The sequence below is a fragment of the Lithobates pipiens genome, unplaced genomic scaffold (genome assembly GCF_037356315.1).
Source record: "Lithobates pipiens isolate NorthernLeopardFrog02 unplaced genomic scaffold, aLitPip1_a1.2 Scaffold_16, whole genome shotgun sequence".
Lineage (NCBI taxonomy): Eukaryota > Metazoa > Chordata > Amphibia > Anura > Ranidae > Lithobates > Lithobates pipiens.
This window is the reverse complement of record NW_027507748.1, coordinates 283,763,921-283,783,719: the sequence shown is the minus strand read 5'-3', so window position 1 is coordinate 283,783,719 and position 19,799 is coordinate 283,763,921. Positions and strand designations below refer to the sequence as shown.

Below are 19,799 nucleotides of genomic sequence, written 5' to 3'. Positions count from 1 at the left end.
TTAGCCCTTCCAGGTCAGACCATCAGCTTACTGTCCAAGATGACGGACCTTGCCAGGCCACAATGCCCACCTTCTTCATCAAGGTCCCGATGTGACTCTCCGTCTAGGACCCAACATCAGGAGGAGACATTCCCATTCCGCCTCCCAACAAAAGAGATGTTACCATTCCTCCTCCAAACACCACACCCACCGCCATGACAGCCGTTTTGAGCACAGATCCTGCTGGGGTTGTGGGACCCAGGGTCCCGGAAGTCAAATCCTTATGTGACCCTTGTTATACCAAGGCGGTCGGGAAAAAGATGCTGAAAGCCGATAAATGGAGACGTTGGTCAAATGAGTGGTGCAACAATCCCTCAAAGAGTGGGGTACATCTTACACACAGAGCCAGTCCAACACATTATCTGGCTCCCTGGCTGACGAGGCCCAGGAGGATCCGGGCCCATTCCAGCCTTAAGATTCCTACCCAGATTCCTCGCACAGCGAGATGTAGGGAGATTAGTTTCTCGGAGGCTTCGACTTCACCCTGGTTTCTCCACTAATTAAAGCGGTCAAAGAGGTCCTTAAGTGGCAAGGCTCTTTTACTCCCACGGCTAAACAAAAGAAATTCTTTAAGCATCTCGAGAAAGAACATTCCAATTTTCCACTCCTTTCTGAATTAAAGGATATTATTGACGAGGAATGGAGCAAGGTAAATAAGAAGACCTCTATGTCAAGTAGAACCTTCAGGTTATACCCCTTTCAAGGCTGAGGAAGTGAAATATCTGGAAAACTCTGCCCTCGTAGACGCAGCTCTGATGCGACTAGCTAAACGCATCACTCTTCCTCTGGAAGATGCAGTATCCTTCAAAAGATGGGCTTGAGAGAAGAATATATCAAGATCGGAAAAGGATTTACGGGTCAGCCGGGATGGCTTGCAAACTTGCCTTGGCCCTTGCGGCCATGTCCAAGGCCATGGGAGGTCTAGATGGAGAATTTAGACTCCATGATCCGTGGAGTCTCAGAACTGGCCAGGGGCTCGGTAATACAGGAGGTGAAGCTGGCGGTGGCCTTCCTGGGGGAGGCTTTAATCAACCTTATCTGCCTGTCGGCCTCGACTATACTGTCCTCGGTCACTGCCAAGCGGGCCTTGTGGTTGCGCCCCTGGCTCGCTGACCCAGCATCCAAGCAGGCTGGGTGTAGGATCCCCTTAAAGGGTCCTTGCTGTTTGGTGACGAGGTGGATAGCGCCATATCCCGGGCCACAGGTGGGAGGTTGGCTTCCTGCCTCAGGTTAGGCATCTGTTCAATCAGAAAAGTCGTCAGCACAGAAGATATAGTACTGCACATTCAAGGGAAGCACGCTCTTACAGGCCCGGCCGGGATATCAGAAGGAATTGGAGCAGAAGACAGGCATCCTTTCAGAAGCCCGCTAAGAACCAGGCGTCCAGTGGACGAAAGCCGGCCAAGCCAATTTGAGTTTGGGCCTGCCCAGGAGGGTCGGGTGGGGGCAGGTCTGCTTCTTTTCCAGCACATCTGAGAAAAAGCAATCTGGAACCAGTCCAGAGCCTGATATACTGTATTTAGTTCCACACAGTGGAAAATTCCATCTCCCTCCCCGTGGAAAAGAGCTCCGAGCTCTTCACACCTAAAAGCCTCGCAATGCTTAAAGATTATTGGCACAATGGTCAAGTGGTCTATGGGGAGATTACGCCCTTTTTAGATAGGGTTTCTTCAACAATGGAATTTGGGGGACAATCAGTCCATTCACATAACTTCAGTGATGAGGAACAGCCTCTTCTGGTGGTTAAAGTGCAGAAATCTGCTCACCTGCCACTCCCTTGCCCGTCTCGTGGGTCACAGTCTTGACTGATGCCAGTGGTACTGGTTGGGGAGCCCTTTGTGGGTCACAAACCGGGCTGGAATGTCCTGGAGTTACAGGCAGCCTGGTCTGCCCTCCAATCTTTCACTCATCTCCTGAAGGGGAAGTCAGTTTAACTGAAGATGGACAACACCACAGCGGTCTCATATGTGAAGAGACCAGGGGGGGGGGGGGCACTCGGAGCTCTACTCTGCTCTAAGAAGTCGAGCCCATGTCCTGGGCTCAGAAAAATCTGGCCAATATGTCAGCAGTCCCTGGAGTCTAGAACGTCCAAGTGGACTTTGTGTCGCGCACTCAGCTGGACAACAATGAGTGGTCACTGCATGCGCAGACGTTCGAGTGGATTCTGTCCTTGGGAGTCAATCCCAAAGTAGATTTATTTGCATCCCCCTGCAACTTCAAAATAAAGAAGTTATACACTCGGGCCATTGCAGCCAGGCCTTCGGAATAGATGCCCTGACAGATCAGTGGAAGCTCCAACAGGGCGTACACCTTTTCCCTGTTCCCGATCATCCTCAGATTCTTACGGAGGCTTCAAGCGGAGGCGGTCGAGGTGGTGATAATAGCACCATACTGGCCAAACAGGCCATGGTTTCCCCTCCTGGCCCAGCTCAGCTTCCAGGACCCGCTGCCTCTTCTTCTCAGGCTGGACCTTGTTTCTCAGAGGGGCAGTCCTGCACCTTTGTCCGGCATTACTGAGAGACTGATGGTCTGGTTTTTGAGAGGGAAAGGCTGGAGTCTCTCGGGTGTGCTTCAGGAGTAATTTCCACCCTCATGGGCTACAGAAGGGCAATCATGAATAAAGTATATGAGAGAATTTGGGCCAAGTTTGTCAAATTCTCATCCTCTATTGGCTGATCATTCAGGGATCCAGGAATCCCAGGATATTCTCAGCTTTCCTCAATCCATTCTAGATCTGTCTCTGTCCATCAGCCCTCTCAGGCTCAGAGTCTCTGCCTTGTCGGCCTTCTCTGGTACATCGTGGGCTGTTCACTGTTTAACTGTGGTTTGGTTAGTTATTTCCCCACACGTAGTCTGCCATGAAAGTCTGTCAGGAAAACAAAAAATGTATTATCAAATACTTACCGTGATTTTCCTTTGTCTGCCATGGAGTCCATCAGGAGAGTTCCCACCCTTTGGTCATGAGTTGGCCAATTACGGAACACAGTCTCTAGTGGTGAGCTCAAATTTATGGGGTCCTATAGCATTGGAGAGGAGGCGGGGTTAACCCACACGTAGTCTGCCATGGAGTCTGTCAGGAAAAGAATGTTTACAGACATGTTTTTCAAAAAAGCAATAAAAAAAAAGTGACATATAAGAATTTGCTAGTGGAGAACACCTCGCACCCCGGGGGGGGTGGAGCTTGGAGATGGTGGAGGAGTGAGACACACTCTCTGGGAGCCCTGACCCTCCACCTGGTCATTAGACGGTGATTGATTACCTGGAGTGCTAAGCCATGAGGCGGTAGCCTACATGCAGTAACCTGCACGGGGATGAATAGAAGAGAGGCAGAGGAGACGGACAGCACAGCCTGAGATTGAATTGTTTTTCCCCCGTACACGAGCCTCACGGAGACAAGCAGAGCCTGATACAGAGAACGCTGAGCGACGAGCGGTGCACGTGACACACCAGGAAGTGAGAGAGCCGGTGTGGTCTTCCTCCACTGTATCAGCAGAGTGTGACATGGAGGAACAACATGCTGAACACGAGGGACAGAAAGGAGGGAGAGTGGGAGAGCTGGACCTGAGAACATTACTACAAGCTCTCCCTACCCGTGCAGACCTGCTGGCATTACCAACTCGAACGGACATGGAGGCGATGGTGGCCCGTTTGGAGGAGATGCACCGCAGAGAGCTCAAGGCAGTACAGGCAGAAGTTCAGCAGCTGACAGAGACTGGCGAGTGGGGAGACCGCATGGTCCTCCCTGGAAAACCGAGTTTACCATCTAGAACAGGTACAGAATGTACAATCCTCCCAGGTCTCTGCTATGCAATTACGGCTGGAAGAGTTAGAAGACCGTAGTAGACGTCAGAACTTACGGTTTAGGGGGGTCGCGGAGGCTATAGGACGGGATATGCTGCAGGCTACAATTTCTTCAATATGTGAAAAATTAGCTGGTCCCCTCTCTCAACCTTTGGAATTTGAAAGAGTGCATAGAGCCCCGGGTCCCCCGGTGACAAACACAAATAGACCAAGGGATGTGATATGTCGTTTTTTCCGTTTTGCACAGAAGGAGTTAATAAGCCGTAAGGTTTGGGAAAGTGGAGATTTAGAACAGGACGGGGCCTTGGTGAAAATACTGCCTGATCTCTCACGGGCCACCCTGCAGCGTAGGGCAATGTTGCGCCCACTTTTGGATAAAATCAAGATGATGGGGGGGTCCTATAGGTGGGGTTACCCCATCGCGTTAATTATAAAAAAAAATTCAAAGACATTTACCTTGCGATACCCGTCGGAATTATTTGCCTTCCTTGAAGTGGAGACGTTTGAGACACAGAACTGGCTGCAGCCAATAGTAAACACCTTAAGAAATAAGGTCGCTAGTAGAGAAGGGAGACCATGTATTCCAGAAAAAGATGGACTGACAAGAGAAAGGACAATCTCACTTTAAATAGAAGGGAAGATATGGGATTCGGACGAGATGCCTCTCTATTACGGTCTCCTTTTTTTTTTAGCTAAAAGGGGTTGCTCCCTCCGGACCCCACTTTTTTTTTTTGACTTCCCCTTTCCCCGTTTTTTTTCCCTCCCTTGGGGAAGGCTGGGTGGAGCTGGTGTCTAGGGGGGGGGGGGGGTGGAAGGGGGGTTAAGGGGGGGATTTTTTCTCTCCTTTGTCTCCCCCCCCGGGGGGGCACTCGGGGTGTTCACCCGGGCTCTCCCTGAGTGGGGAGATGGATAGGTGACCCGTTAATGCTTTAGATCTTAGAATTCACCCCTTTATATACCCGAGATGAAGGAAGGAACCCACTTTTTTTTTTTTTTTTTTTTTTTTTATTATTATTGATGTCAGTGTGTACGCACACACAGATGTGTGTTTATAGGAATGGATAGGTTGGTTTATATACACGGGGAAAGAAAAAATTCCAGAGTGTAATGGAAAATATAAGAGGAGTGGTATTATTGTTTCTATTGTAAATATATTATTAGACTGTAATTATGTTATGAAATAAGGAAACTAGCACTGTATTCTTTTTTTTGGGGGGGGGGGGGGGGTTTGGTTTTTTGGTGTTTTTTTTTTTTTTTTGGTATGGGGGGTTTGGTTCATTGGGGGCAGGAAAATGGAGGTAGTAGGCGCACAGAGAGTTATAAGAGGGAGAGGTGGGAGGTGGTTACACTGGAAGGGGGAGTTATATAGGGTATTTGGGGAAGATAAACAGGGACACAATATAATAAGGAATGTTTTTTTGTTTTTTTTTGTGTTTGTTTGCTGTGAAAATTAATATTATATTACTGTGGTATCACTGTACAATTCGATGGTGTCTAATAGAAATGGCACCCCTATTTAAAAACACATGCTTTTTTTGGGGAGGGTTTTTTCAGGAGGTGGGGGGGGGAGAAGGCAATGGGTAAAGAGGGGTGGTGGGTTTTTTTCTTTTTTTTTGATTATTGATGTCAATGAGTGCGCACACACAGATGTGTGTTTATAGGAACGGATAGGTTGGTTTATATACACGGGGAAAGAAAAAATTCCAGAGTGCAATGGAAAATATAAGAGGAGTGATATTATTGTTTCTATTGTAATTATATTATTAGATTGTAATTATGTTATGAAATAAGGAAACTAGCACTGTATTTTTTATTTTTTTGCATAATTTAGGTGGCACTATACAACTTGTTATGTGTATATGGAATACTAGGGGGGAATATTCTGATAAAGTTTTGAAATATATGGAATAAACGGGAAAAACAGGAAAATCTGGAGGGAAGATATAAATAATAAATAAGAGGGAAGAACGTACCAGATCTGTTCATACCGACAGCTTAAACAAGATGGGAACTCTAGGGAATCTAAGATGGAACACACGGTAACGGTAATTAGGAGGAAGCAAGAGAGGGTTAGAAAGGGGAAAGGGTAAGAATGAGGAATGTGGGAGAAGATTATCACTACCCCTTGGGGGATGGTGGGGTGGAAGATGCAATGGGAGGAGGGGAAGGAAGGAAGGCATGTAGGTATAGGTAAAAAGGCAAGGTAACATGGAAAGGTAGCCCTAGATGGGGGCTATAGGACCGGGTGGAGGGGACTGGTAACAGAGCTCTCGGTTCTGTGCCAAATCCAGGCCGAACCCCAAATTAGGTCTACACCCACCTGAGCCAGACGGTCGGAGGCTCAGAGGGGGGTGTCTCTCTTAGGGGTATTTAGGTTTCCCTTTTTTTTTTTCTTCTCTCCCTCTCTCTCCTCCCCTCCCCCAGGATGGAGGGGATAAGGGTGACCTCTATGAATGTTAAGGGACTTAATGTCCCTGAAAAAAGAAGGATGTTATTAAATTATTTGAAACGTCATCGTACAGATGTAGCATTTGTACAGGAAACGCATTTTAGGACGGGTGGACTCCCCTTACTTCAGAACAGATTTTTTTCCCTGTGTTTGTCACGCACACAATCAAGAAGTAAAATCTAAGGGGGTGTCCATTCTCATATCTAATCGGATATCTTGGTCCCTTTTGGACAAACAAGTGGATGGGAATGGACGCTTCCTATTTCTTAAAGGCCATATTGATGGAGTAAAAGTAACTTTGGCTACGATATATGCACCAAACATACAAGATGCTTTCTTAAATAAAATTTTGAGAAAACTAGCAGAATTTGTAGAAGGAAAGTTGATTCTGGGAGGAGACTTTAATGTCTCCTTGGACCCCGGAATGGATACCTCTATGGGCTCATCCTCAACCCCAGATGGTGTTAGGAAGAGGGGCAAACGGGAGATGCAGTTGGTAGATGTATGGCGGATTTTTCACGCAGGAGAAAAGGATTATACTTTTTTTTCCAACCCGCATCAACAATACTTCCGTATTGATCTATTTCTTGTGCCACACTATCTACTCACGTCGGTAATAGAGGTGACGATAGGAAATATAACCTGGTCAGACCATGCACCGGTTACATTGCAGATCTCCCTGTCTAGCCCGGCTCGCTCCTCGGGACGTAGTTGGCGTTTGAATGAAAGTCTGCTACAGAAAGCAGATATACAGGAGGATATAACAAAGGAAATGATGGCATACTTTCAGACCAACGACACCCCAGGGAGCGACCCAGGCATGATATGGGAGGCACATAAGGTGGTCATGCGGGGGATTTTGATTAAACATGGCTCCCAAATGAAAAAAGCACGAGAAGCGCAGATAATAAAAATATCGGAAGAAATTCAAAAACTTGAAACGCAACATAAGCAAGTACAGACACCACTCCTAGGGAAAGATTTGGCACATTTGAGGAGGCAGATGACAGACCTTCTCCGCTATAAGGCGAAAGCGGTGATACAGGCAGGGAAGAGAACAGGGTATGAACTAGGAGATAAGTGTGGTAGAGTGTTGGCGGGGAAGCTTAAGGAGAAGGGAGGACAATCTATGTACCCAATATAAAGGGAAGAAATGGACAGCTAATTACAATGCCCAAAGATATAGCGCAGAGGTTCAAAGAATACTATGCGGCCCTCTATAATCTGACATCCCCTTCCTTCCCCATGGCCAAAGTGGAGGACTATTTAGCCTCAGCAGGTCTTCATAGATTGCCCTCTCCGGTCCGTAACAGCTTAGAAATCCCAATAACTGTTGAAGAACTAAGTGTAGCAATAAAATCAGTCAAAAAAGGGAAGACACCAGGTCCGGACGGATATACAATACAATATTATAGGAACTTCTTTTCAATATTAGGCCCACATATGGTAAAGGTTTTCAATGCGCTCGGCCGGACTGCCGCACCCCCTCCGGATATGCTTAGGGCACATATTTCGGTTATTCCAAAGGAAGGGAAGGACCCGGCGGAGTGCGGCAGTTACCGGCCGATCTCATTGCTAAACGTGGATTTAAAACTTTTCACTAAAATATTGGCCTCCCGTCTACAATCGCACTTACATCAGCTGGTACATTTGGACCAAGTAGGGTTTATCCCCTCGCGTGAAGCTAGAGATAACGTAATTAAAGTATTACACTTTTCCAACCAAACAAAAACCCAGAGTGTCTTTTTAAGTACGGATGCAGAAAAGGCATTTGACCGAGTCAGTTGGAGATTTATGTTCGCGGTATTAAGACACATGGGGGTGGGAGAGGGTATGCTACGGTGGATTGCTGGGATATATGCCTCCCCACAGGCTTTAGTGAAGGTAAATGGAGTTTTTTCAGAACCATTTAAGATCTCAAATGGAACCCGCCAGGGCTGCCCTCTCTCACCCCTATTGTTTGTCCTTTCATTAGAACCACTGTTGAATAAAATCCGACAAAACCCGGATATCCAGGGACTCCAAATAGGGGGGCATAACTACAAAATATCAGCATATGCGGATTACCTTTTGTTTTCCCTATCCAGACCACACATCTCCTTACCAAACCTTATGGAGGAAATTGTAAGATATGGGGAAATATCAAATCTAAAAATAAATTATACAAAATCGGAGGCAATGGGGGTAGCTCTGCCTATAGGGGTAAAACAGACTATACGGCCTAATTATAGCTTTAAATGGGTGAATGTAGCACTTAAGTATTTAGGTACATATATACCAGATAAGATGGAAAAGACTTTTACAGTAAATTTCCCCCCCGTTACTACAGGAAATTCGGGTACTATTCGACAAATGGAAACAGGGATTACACTCGTGGTTTGCCAGATGTAATATTATAAAAATGAACATACTGCCAAAACTGTTATATCTATTTCAGACCTTACCTATAGATATTCCAACACCTTTTTTCCGCCAGATAGATACTCTTCACTAAATTTATATGGGCAAACAAACGACCAAGGATCAATAGAAACATCATGAGAGCTCCTAAACGCTACGGCGGCCTGGCAGTACCAGATATGTTTAAATATTACCAGGCAGTACACATTGGCAGAGCGATAGACTGGTGTAGACATACAGAATCTAAATTATGGACAGAAATAGAACAAAAATGCAGTTCAATACCCCTACGCAGAGCAATCTGGTGTTATACAACATTACCAGAATTGCTTAAAAAACACCCACTTATAGGTCCAACGTTGCGGATAGGGGCTAAGATCTGTCGAAATCCTCAATTCTCTACAACAAATTCACCACTATTTCCCATTCTGGGTAACCCTAGTTTTTTACCGGGAATGGAACCAGGAGCATTTCAGGGGCTTATAGAAAGGGGCTATACCCAAGCATCGCACTTTCTACAATTGGAAACATGGCCTTCGATCGCCACATTGACGCAACAAGGAGGTCGATATGAAATAAATTTTTGGGAGGCATTACAGTTGCGACATTTTCTTCAAACATTAGGACCGGCGACGAACTATCAAAGACAACTGACAAAGTTTGAGATATATTTTGAGGAGAAAAAGAGCCCCTTTCACGGGTAATCTCTAAGATATATGAATTGCTGAATGCCCCTCCAGAAGGTTTTAAAATGCCTGGAATTGAGAAATGGGAGAAAGACCTGGGAAAGACTTTTTCACCCACACAACGGCAGAAGATTATATATCTGGCATTGAACTCATCGATCTGTTCGCGGACTCAGGAATCTAATTATAAGATATTGACGCAGTGGTATTATACCCCGTCAAAACTCTAAGTTCTTTCCAGAGGCTTCTGACCGTTGTTGGCGGTGTAAAAAGGAACGGGGGACTTTGATGCATATATTTTGGCAATGCCCTAAGATAAGACAATATTGGCTAGAAGTACAAAAGATCTCTCAAAAATTTACATCATACCAGATCCCAGAAGATCCGGCCTTTTTTTTTTTGCTTCACTGTACAGAAATACCTTTACAAACATATAGGAAATCGGTGATATGCCATCTAGTTAATGCAGCTAAGGTAGGAATTGCACTCAGATGGAAAGACCCCAGACCACCTTCAATTGCAATGTGGCTAAATAGAGTAAGAAACGTAGGTGCCATAGAGGACTTAGTTCTCTCTGCCCAAGATAGAAAGGATCAATATGATGAAACTTGGAGATCTTGGAACTCTTTTATGAATTCTGAGGAAGGGAAGAATCTTATGGGGAACATAGCAGAGGAGTGAGTCCGCACGTACTCTAATGCGTTTGAACCCCCCTATGGGGGCTGGGAAGTACTTGTCTCTTGTGAGGGGATAGAGGAGAGGGAGAGGAGGAGGGAGGAGGGAGGGGTGGGGGATGGGGGTAAACAATAATTTTTTTTTTTTATTTGTTTTTTTTTTTTTTCCTTTCCGTTAGTTGGGCAACGGGAAAATAGATAAAAGATGAGGGAAGTCTGGGGGAGTTATAACTGGGGGAAATAAGAATTATAATGGATAAGAATGGAATAGATAGATAATATATATAAATTGGAATATGCAATGTGAAAATGAAATAATTTGGTTTTATTTATATAAAAGAAGAGGAAAATGGAATATGCTCTATAGGATATAAGATATATTTATGTGAGAAATTAATGTCTTTGCTCCCCGTAATTGTTGTTCCACCCCTCTGGACTCATGTGATATAAATAAAGAAAGTTTTAAAAAAAAAAAAAAAAAAAAAGAATTTGCTAGAGTGCTGTTTTGCTTGGTTAACACCTGGTTTAAAAGAGAACTATGGCCTAACCTTTTTAGTTATTTTTTTGTTCAGAAGAGGACATAGTATGTTCTCCTGTGACAAAAAAAAAAAAAAAACTCATGTGCATGTGGCGGGCTATTGCCCACTATATCCTGACAGCGCAGAGCCGCGATGCAGCCGGGACAGATCCCGACAATACCGTCAAGATCCACCCTGCCATCTGATTGACAGCTGGCTCTGCCTCACTAGAGCCAGAGCCAGCTGTGCCCGCCCCCTCCCCAGATTTCCTCCTCTGTCTGTTCTTCCAGTCAGCGCTAGAGAATCGGAAAGGGGGGGGGGTCCCTGTGGGGGTGGCAAAACTATGCATGTGAAGTAAAACACTATGTACAATATCCACCAAATCTGCACAAACCACAAACAAAAAGTCTAGTTGTATTTATGTTTTAATAACGAGGTGTAAAGTCAGTGTAGTTTGACAACATATATGCAGCAACTAGAACGCGCAATATCTCTGCAACTAAGGCGGTACAAACCAGCACAAACGCGCCACAAACGAATGGCGTGTTTGTTTTTAAAATTCAGCACTATGGGGTGCAAAGTGGGTGGGATTGCAGTAACTAACGCATAATATCTCCGCAACCAAACCAGCACAAAGCACTAGCCTAAATTGAGGAAAAAATATATTTTTTTATATTTTTGGGGGATATTTATTATAGAAAAAAGTAAAAAATATTGTGTTTTTCTCAAAATTGTGGCTTTTTGTTTATAGCGCAAAAAATAAAAACGTCAATTTTCTGTCTCCTCTCCATTCATCTTCAATGCACAGAAAAGGACTGGGAAATCTGTGTCCTCTGTCCCTTTCTTCATCTCAAATGGGAGATATTAGGGGTCTGATAAAAAAAGACAAAAAAAAAAAAAAATTGCAAACACTGACACCACAACCGCCCCCCATACCGACAAGGTCCAAAGCCCCAAACCCCACTGCCAAAAAGGATTGTGAAAAAAAAAAAAAAAAATGAAAAAATATATTTAAAACAATAGAAGGTTCTGGAAAGCGGAGGGGGGGTTGTGGAGCTGCCTGGGGTATTCTGAGGAGCCCTGACCAATCACTGACTTGGAATTGGCAGGGGGCAGGCCTCCTCAAATAACCAGGGTCAGCCCAGTTTGTAAGAAGTAGTCGGGTGGAGGAGCTGGAGATAGAGTACTGATGCTGTCGGGTTGGAGGGAGCTCTATAGTCGGGGGGGGGGGGGGGGTAACCTTGGGCCTGGGGTCAGGTGCGGACCGAGCTCGCCAAGAAAACGTGGAGGAGTCCTGGAAAGGAGGCACAGGGGGAGCAGGAGAGGACAGCAGGAGTACTGCCGGGCAAGTCTCCAGGGAGACAAACCATTGGTTGCAGCCAAGAGGGCTGGTGAGTGACATGCAGTTGGGAGGACTGGGGAGGCACACATGAAAGGACTGGGAGAGTGCAGTCGGAGATGGGTGCAGACCCAGAGGAGAGGACTGTGGTGTGGTGGGCAGTGGAGTTGGGCAGCTGTAAGCAGAAGGGCTGGCAGGGCCTGAAGAGGGCTGACTGGGATCAGTAGCCGCATGTGGGACAGCTAGTACCAGAATTTACTATTTTCTTGTTGCTACACCAAAGGGACCCGCAGTCCCTGCCTGTGAAAACCATTTGCTTTAGGCCTGGCTGAGTCAGTGTCAGGCCTACAGTGCTAGCTAGTCTGGAGAACGAAAGAGAAAGCGATACACAGAAGACAGAAAGTGATGTGCAGAAGGAGAAATGGAGTGATGTATATAAAGGATGCATATAGAGTCCCAAGTTCCAATGTTAGATCACCTGGGCATCTCATCCAAGTTGCCCTCAATAAAACAAAAACAAAAACACACAAGGACTGCTTTATTGTCTCAGAGGATTGAAAAAAAATAAAAAAAATAAAATAAAAGTGTGTGCCTGGCTGGGTAGGGTGACAGATGGACCATTATACTTAGACTCTACGGGGGTACTGCTACACAATTTAAGCCATGCCCACATTTGGCAGCGGCTGTATCATGTCTGCACACTCTCTGATCGACTTCTGTATCATGCGGATAGATATGGGATATGAAAGGATGAACCGCTATGATTTGAGTAAAAGGTGGGGATGGGAAAAGACATTGTGGTGCAGGCTGAAGAGGATGACTTCTTTATTCAGCGTGATGTTTGTACAAGAAAATATAGACTTGGTGCGAGCAGTCAGGTGACTCATGTAGGGCCTTGGTGGGAGCAGTCAGGTGACACGAGTAGGCTGTAAGCTTTGAGCTCATTTAGCCTTACTAGGTGCAATTATGAAAAATTAGACATCCACTCCTCCCCCACATAAACCCAACCTGGTGATCAAAAGTAATGTTGCAAGTGTGATCGGGTGACCTCAGACACACACACTGCACCATAACAATTATCAGATCACTGGAGTAGACTCATCTCCCCTAAATCACTCACAGCATGGGGGAAGAACTGACTGGTACTTTTCTGTTTTTATCTCACTGAAAAAACGATAAGAGGATTGCTGTATTTATCAACGTATAACACGTGTCGGCGTATAACACGCACCCCAAGATTAGGAGGGAAGTTTAAGGGGAAAAAAAAAAAAAAAAAAAACTTACATTTAAATGCCCATCAATGCAGCCTTATCAGTGTCCATCTGCAGCCTTGTCCATGTCATTTGCAGCTGTCATTCAGCCTTGTCCATAATTTGCAGCCTTGTCATGCAGACTTGCCCATAGTTGCACCCTTGTCAGTGTCATTTGCAGCCTTGTCAGTTTTATTTGCAGCTTTGCCTTTTAAAAATAGTGCCGCCGAGATACAGAGCCGGATGTCCTGCGTATCTCGGCGGCGATCAGTAGTTCTCGGCCGCCTTCGGCCGTTCTCGGGCGAAAGCTGACGAGCACGGGCGAAAGCTGACGAGCACAGGCCGAAGGCGGCTGAAAGCCGCCCAGAGGCTCACAATGGCAGGGGATTAGCGTATAACGCGCACCCACGATTTTCCAGATTTTAAGGGGGAAAAAGGTGCGTGTTATATGCCGATAAATACAGTAACTCTTCGTGGAAAGGCTGGGTACAGATAACAGTCAAGCTTCTAAACTGCAGGGTTCTGTGGTAACAGACCTAATATCGTCACCTCTCATGGTGGACTCAGTTTAGAAAAAACCTTCATGGACTGGGGCCCCCTTTTTATCCGGGGATTCGCAGCGCTGGGTCTGTAAAGCACACCGCCAGGAATATGGCTAAAAAAAAAAAAAAAAAAAAAAAAAAAAAAAAATGAATCCCGGGGTCCAGCTCTCTAAAAAGAAGCTTTACAGGTAAAACCTAATTTCTTCGGACACGAGGCCTGGGTACCATTCAATTCGGTCTGGAAAAGACACTTTGAATGGATCCGGTTGCATTTCTTGAACCAGTAAAGAACATTCCAGTGGATCTCAGCACGTCTTTACTCCTGACCAACACCTGACGAACACCAGACACTGGCGAAAAAAATTAGGTACTCCCAGGAAGGGGAGGGGTTATATAGGGAGCTAAACTTCCTGTCTAGGGTGTGCCAGTGTCCATCACCAAGTGGTGCCTATAAAACCCATCAGTAAATACTGTGGCTCTGTGTCCCGTGATATATGAAAAAGAAAAAAGGGGATTAACTCCAGAGATAAAATGATAATTTTCCCACTTTACAAGACTCCGGACGCACCTGGAGTATGCTGTCCAGTTCTGGGCACCAGTCCTCAGGAAAGATGTGCTGGAACTGGAGAGAGTCCAAAGGTGGTCAATAAAACTAATAAAAGGGGCTGGAGGACATTAGTTATGAGGAAAGGTTACAAGTACCGACTAAACCCTCACTGGCCATCTCTTCTCTCAGACCATGACTCCATTGCTAGGGTGCTGCTCTTCTTTTTGGAAGGGATACAGGGAACCCCTGCCCTTACAGCACACTGGGACTACTTTAAAAATCACGCCTATAGAATATTGTCCTCCAGAATAAATAGGCTACAACAAGAGTCTACCACTATACTTCAACATCTGACAAACTGCAAGATGTAGAAGAAATAGCTCCAGCCCAACCCTTGAAAACCTTGACAGAGTGAAACTGCAGACCCACCTAGTAACACAACTGCGCACATAGAAGGCTAAACAACGTGTCTTTTTCTGTAGGCAGAAGGTGTATGAACAGGGAGAAAGGGCTGCGAGAGTGTTGGCCTTTCTGGCTCACGTGGACGATAAGCCCCCCCCCCCCCCAGTTGTGTCGCTGACACGCACGGGCATAATAACAGACCCAGGACAGGTGTAAGCTCAATTTAGGCAATTCTATTGCAACCTATACACAAAGGAAGAGTCGCTCGTATACATCTTCCATACCATCTTCTATAACTACCTAAGGACCTTCCTAGAATGGATAGGTTGTGGGCCGAGTGGAAGGGGGATATTCCTACATTGGATAGGGAGGACTGCTTGGAACAGGGTCCCAAGTTAGTAGTTGCGGCACGAGACAAACTGACACAGCTGAAGTTCCTCCATAGAGTGTATTTCACCCCGGTAAGATTGTCAAGGATATACCCCGATAAAGACCCCCATTGCCCCCGCTGTCGGATGCATTTAGGTACCGATCTACACATGTTCTGGGAATCCCCGCACTATCGACCTTTTGGACTGAGATATTTGAACAGGTAAATGTCCGACTGGACTTGTCTGCCCCAAGTCGCTGGAGCTGGCCCTCTTGGGAATACCTGAGGATGAGCAAAGGCCACACCACACCAAGCTTTTAATATCTTACCTTCTGTTCTATGCCAAGAAAGAGATCCTGTGCAGGTGGTCGTCACCTACTCCCCCCTACACTGACTTCATGGGAAAATAAAATTACTGCTGCCCTACCACCTTTTAAAACATATCAGTAGGGGCTGCCCCTGGAAATTTGATAAGGTGTGGTTGCCCTGGACTAATACAGATATCTTCTGTGTCATCCTACATAATCATTGCCTAGTAATCGCCGAGTGTGCCTTTTTAGTGAAGGGTTTGCTTCTCCCCCTCTCGTTATTTCTTCCCCCCCACCACCCCCTTTTTTCCCCTCTAGTAATTCTCAATGCACCAAATTGTTTTTGTCTTCTCGAATAAGATGCTGAATTGGTACTGCCAAAGTGAGATAATTGTGTTTAACGAAATGAAATGCATGCTGTCTGATACATGTAATAACTGTATGAAGTTTGTACTGCAACAATTGTTTTTCAAATAAAGCACTCTTGATTGTTAAAAAAATAAATATTGAATCAGAGTAATATTTTGTATATTTTAAAAATTCAATACCAGGGGAGCCTACGGCTATGTGGCACTTCTTCAGCTTTGCTTTGTCCTGAGGCAGTGGAGTCCCTCCTATAAAGACATGACACTCCAGTCCTTCCATGCGGCTACCTATAGTAATAATCACTGAATGGATCTGAACTGCAATTTCCCTTGTAGGTGCCAAAATTAGGATCTAAAAAACAAAGGACATCTTTATTAAATAAATGTAACTAAAATACAGATACAAACCAGTATACACCATATAAAATAGGAATCCAGGGAAAGCATACCTGCGTAGCAGTATTTTCCATAATCAGAGAATCTAAAGCCACCGTTGAGAAGACACATGTTTTTCCTGTCCCCGACTTGGCCTGCACTATTAAATCTATAATTTAGTAAATAAAAATAAAAAAACAGTATTAGTTATACCATTTAGATCACTCAGATGAGCAGTCTGGCATGGTTACTGGTGAAAATCACGGACTCTTGCTAATGGGCATGCACTGTGTGTGAAAAAAAGTCAGAAACCTGTAAAAATGGCAGGCACTGCCGATGTTTGCATGAAACTGCTCATCTGATTAATTACATGCGTTTAGGATCCAATCAGCCCCAGATGCAGGCATTTTGGGGTTAATTTACTAAAACTGGAGAGTGCAAAATCTGGTGCCGCTGTGCACAGGAACCAGCTTCCAGCTTTTATCAAAGCTCAAAGGTAGAAGCCAATTGGATTACCATGCACAGCTTCACCAGATTTTTCACTCTTCAGTTTTAGTAAATCAACCCCTTTGCTTCCATGGACAGCTTTTCTGATTGCAGCTAATCAACCAGTTTGCATGCGCCCATAGTACCAAGTGCTGCCACCTCTGAATGCAACACAGCCTTTTCTGCCCCAGATCCCCCATATGAAGGAGCCCTTTAACACCATTCAATAAAACAATGGGAACTGTGTACTTTTAACTCCAGTTTGAAATGTTTGTCCAAGCAAATTTTTTTTTTTTTTTTTTGGCAACATAGAAGGAGTTAGACTTTCAGGACAGCACCTAGAGTGCAGCTCCACTCATTTTCCCAGGAAATACTGCAGTCAGTTTTTTTTAACCACCTCAATGCAGTGCACTTCCTGACCAGACCAATTTTCAGCTTTCAGCGCCCTCACAGTTTGAATGACAATTACTCGGTCATGCAACACTGTACGCATATGAAACTTGCGCCCTTTTTTCCACACAAATAGAGCTTTCTTTTAGTGGTATTTAATCACTAGTGGGTTTTTTATTTTTTGTGCTATAAATAAAACGTAAAATTTTGTGAAAAAAAAAAGCCTTTGTTTCTGTCATAAATTTTTGCTAATTAGTCATTTTTCTTCATAAATGTTGGCCAAAATTTATAGTGCTACATATCTTTGGTAAAAATAACCCACATTAGTGTATATTATTTGGTCTTTTGTGAAAGTTATATTGTCTACAAACTATGGTTCAGTACATCAGGTGTACCTCATTTCTTGAGACACTAACAAGTCAGGAAAAGTACCAATACCCCCCAAATGACCCATTTTTAGAAAGTAGACATTCCAAGGTATTAAGTAAGTAGCATGGTGAGTTTTTTAAAGTTGTAATTTTTCCCACAATTCTTTGCAAAATGAAGATTTATTTTTATTTATTTTTTTACAAAATTGTCATATCAGGTTATTTCTCACACACAGCATATGCATACAACAAATTACACCCCAAAATACATACTGCTACTCGTCCCGAGTACGACGATACCACATGTGTGAGACTTTTACACAGCCTGGCCACATACAGAGCACCAACATTGATGTAGTACCTTCAGACGTTCTACAAGCAAAAATGACGCATCTCATTTCTCAACCACCTATTACACTTTTGAAGGCCCTGGAGTACCAGGACAATGGAATTGCCCATAAATGACCCCATTTTGGAAAGCAAACACCCCAACGTATAATCTGTGAGGCATAGAGTCTTTTGAATGTTTTTTTTTTCCAGAAGTTTTTGGAAGATGTGGAAAAAAGTTAAAACGCCATTTTTTTTTGACACAAAGTTGTCAATTTATAAGATATTTCTAACACATAGCATGTATATAGCAAAAATTACACCCCAAAACACATTTTGCTATTCCTCCCGAGTATGGCGATACCACATGTAGGACTTTTACACAGCATGGTCACATAGAGAGGCCGAACTTTGAAGTAGTACCTTCAGGCGTTCTAGGAGCATAAATTACACATCTCATTTCATTCCTACCTATCACATTTTTGAAGGTCCTGGACCACCAGGACAGTGGAATTACCCACAAAATGACCCCATTTTGGAAAGCGAACACCCCAACGTATATTCTATGAGGCATGGGCTGCAAATAGGTACTCGGGTACTCTGATGGCCTAGTGACAGGTACTCGGGTACTCTGATGGCCTAGTGACAGGTACTCGGGTACTCTGATGGCCTAGTGACAGGTACTCGGGTGGCCGGTGACAGGTACTCGGGTGGCCGGTGACAGGTACTCGGGTGGCCGGTGACAGGTACTCGGGTACCCTGATGGCCTGGTGACAGGTACTCTGATGGACTGTGAGTGACATGTAATATGAGGGGTGGCGACAGGTCCTCTTTATTGGGGGTGGGCGCAGTCAGTGTGATTGGTGTACACTGCAAGTGGTAACGAGATGTTACTGCAATCTCCTCCTCACACACGATCGGTGGGTGAGGAGGAGAACCCGGTAACATCTCGTTACTGCGGTTTGTTTACATTTTAGTCATCGGCTGTGAAACAATCACAGCCAATCATGTGGGTAAACAGCTGGCCAATGGCTGTTTACCAGCATCGGTGACGAGCAGTGTTCCCTGGGAACATGCCGCCACCAACGTGCACGCAATTGCGCACATGCGCTGTGCGCAGTGGGGCCGATCACGTGGTAAACAGCCATGCGCAATGGCTGTTCACCCCCTTCGGTGGCGAACGGTGTCTCCGTGACACGCCGCCACCGAAGAAACAGGGATGAGTGCGCACGATCACACGCATTCCCTGTTTAAACGGGAGGCCATCATATGACGCCCTCCCGTCACAATAGGTCCGCCGCCTGGCCGTCATTTGACAGCCGGCGGTCGGAAAGTAGTTAACCGCTTCCTGACCGCCTCACGCAGATATACTGCAGCAGAAGGGCACATACAGGCAGATTAATGTACCTGTACACACCCTTCAGGAGCTCTGCGACTGCGATCGTGGGCCCTACGGACCTAATGTCTGCGGGGATACCCGTGACTGTCTCGCGGTGAGGAAAAACGGGGAGATGCTAATGTAAACAAGCATCTCCCCGTTCTGCCTAGTGATACGGTCATTGATCAGCTCTCCCTGTAATTGGGAGCACTGATCAGTGACGTGTCACACACAGCCCCTCCCCTCCCACAGTTAGAATCTCTCCCTAAAACACACTTAACCCCTACAGCACCACCTAGTGGTTAACCCCTTCACCGCCAGTGATATTTTTACAGCAATCAAAGCAATTTTGTAGCATTGATCGCTGTATTAATTCCAATGGTCCCAAAAATGTGTCAAAATTGTCCGATGTGTGCGCCATGTCACAGTCATGATACAAATTGCTGATCGCCACCATTACTGAAAAAAAATAATCAATAAAAACGCCATAAAACTATTCCCTATTTTGTAGGCGCTATAACTTTTGCGCAAACCAAACGCTTATTGCGATTTTTCTTTACCAAAAATATGTAGAATACGTAATGGCCTAAACTGAGAGAAAAAAAAAAGTTTTAATATTTTTTGGGGATATTATAGCAAGAAGTAAAAAGTTTTTTTTTCAAAATTGATGTTATTTTTTTGTTTATAGTGCAAAAAATAAAAACCGCAGAGGTGATCAAATTCCACCAAAAGAAAGCTCTATTTGTGGGGGAAAAAAAGGTCAGTTTTGTTTGGGAGCCACATCG

At 44.9% G+C, this 19,799-nt stretch overlaps 1 protein-coding gene across 1 annotated transcript in view; it reads right to left on the bottom strand.

The window, feature by feature from the left end:
* Positions 1 to 19,799, bottom strand: part of DDX20 (DEAD-box helicase 20) — a 124,766-nt gene that overhangs the window by 63,303 nt on the left and 41,664 nt on the right. The window contains exons 3-4 of the mRNA XM_077481533.1: positions 16,140 to 16,234; positions 15,874 to 16,042 (exon numbers count right to left, since the gene is read on the bottom strand). Coding sequence (XP_077337659.1) covers positions 15,874 to 16,042; positions 16,140 to 16,234 — 264 coding nt within the window. The remainder of the gene's footprint in view (positions 1 to 15,873; positions 16,043 to 16,139; positions 16,235 to 19,799) is intronic.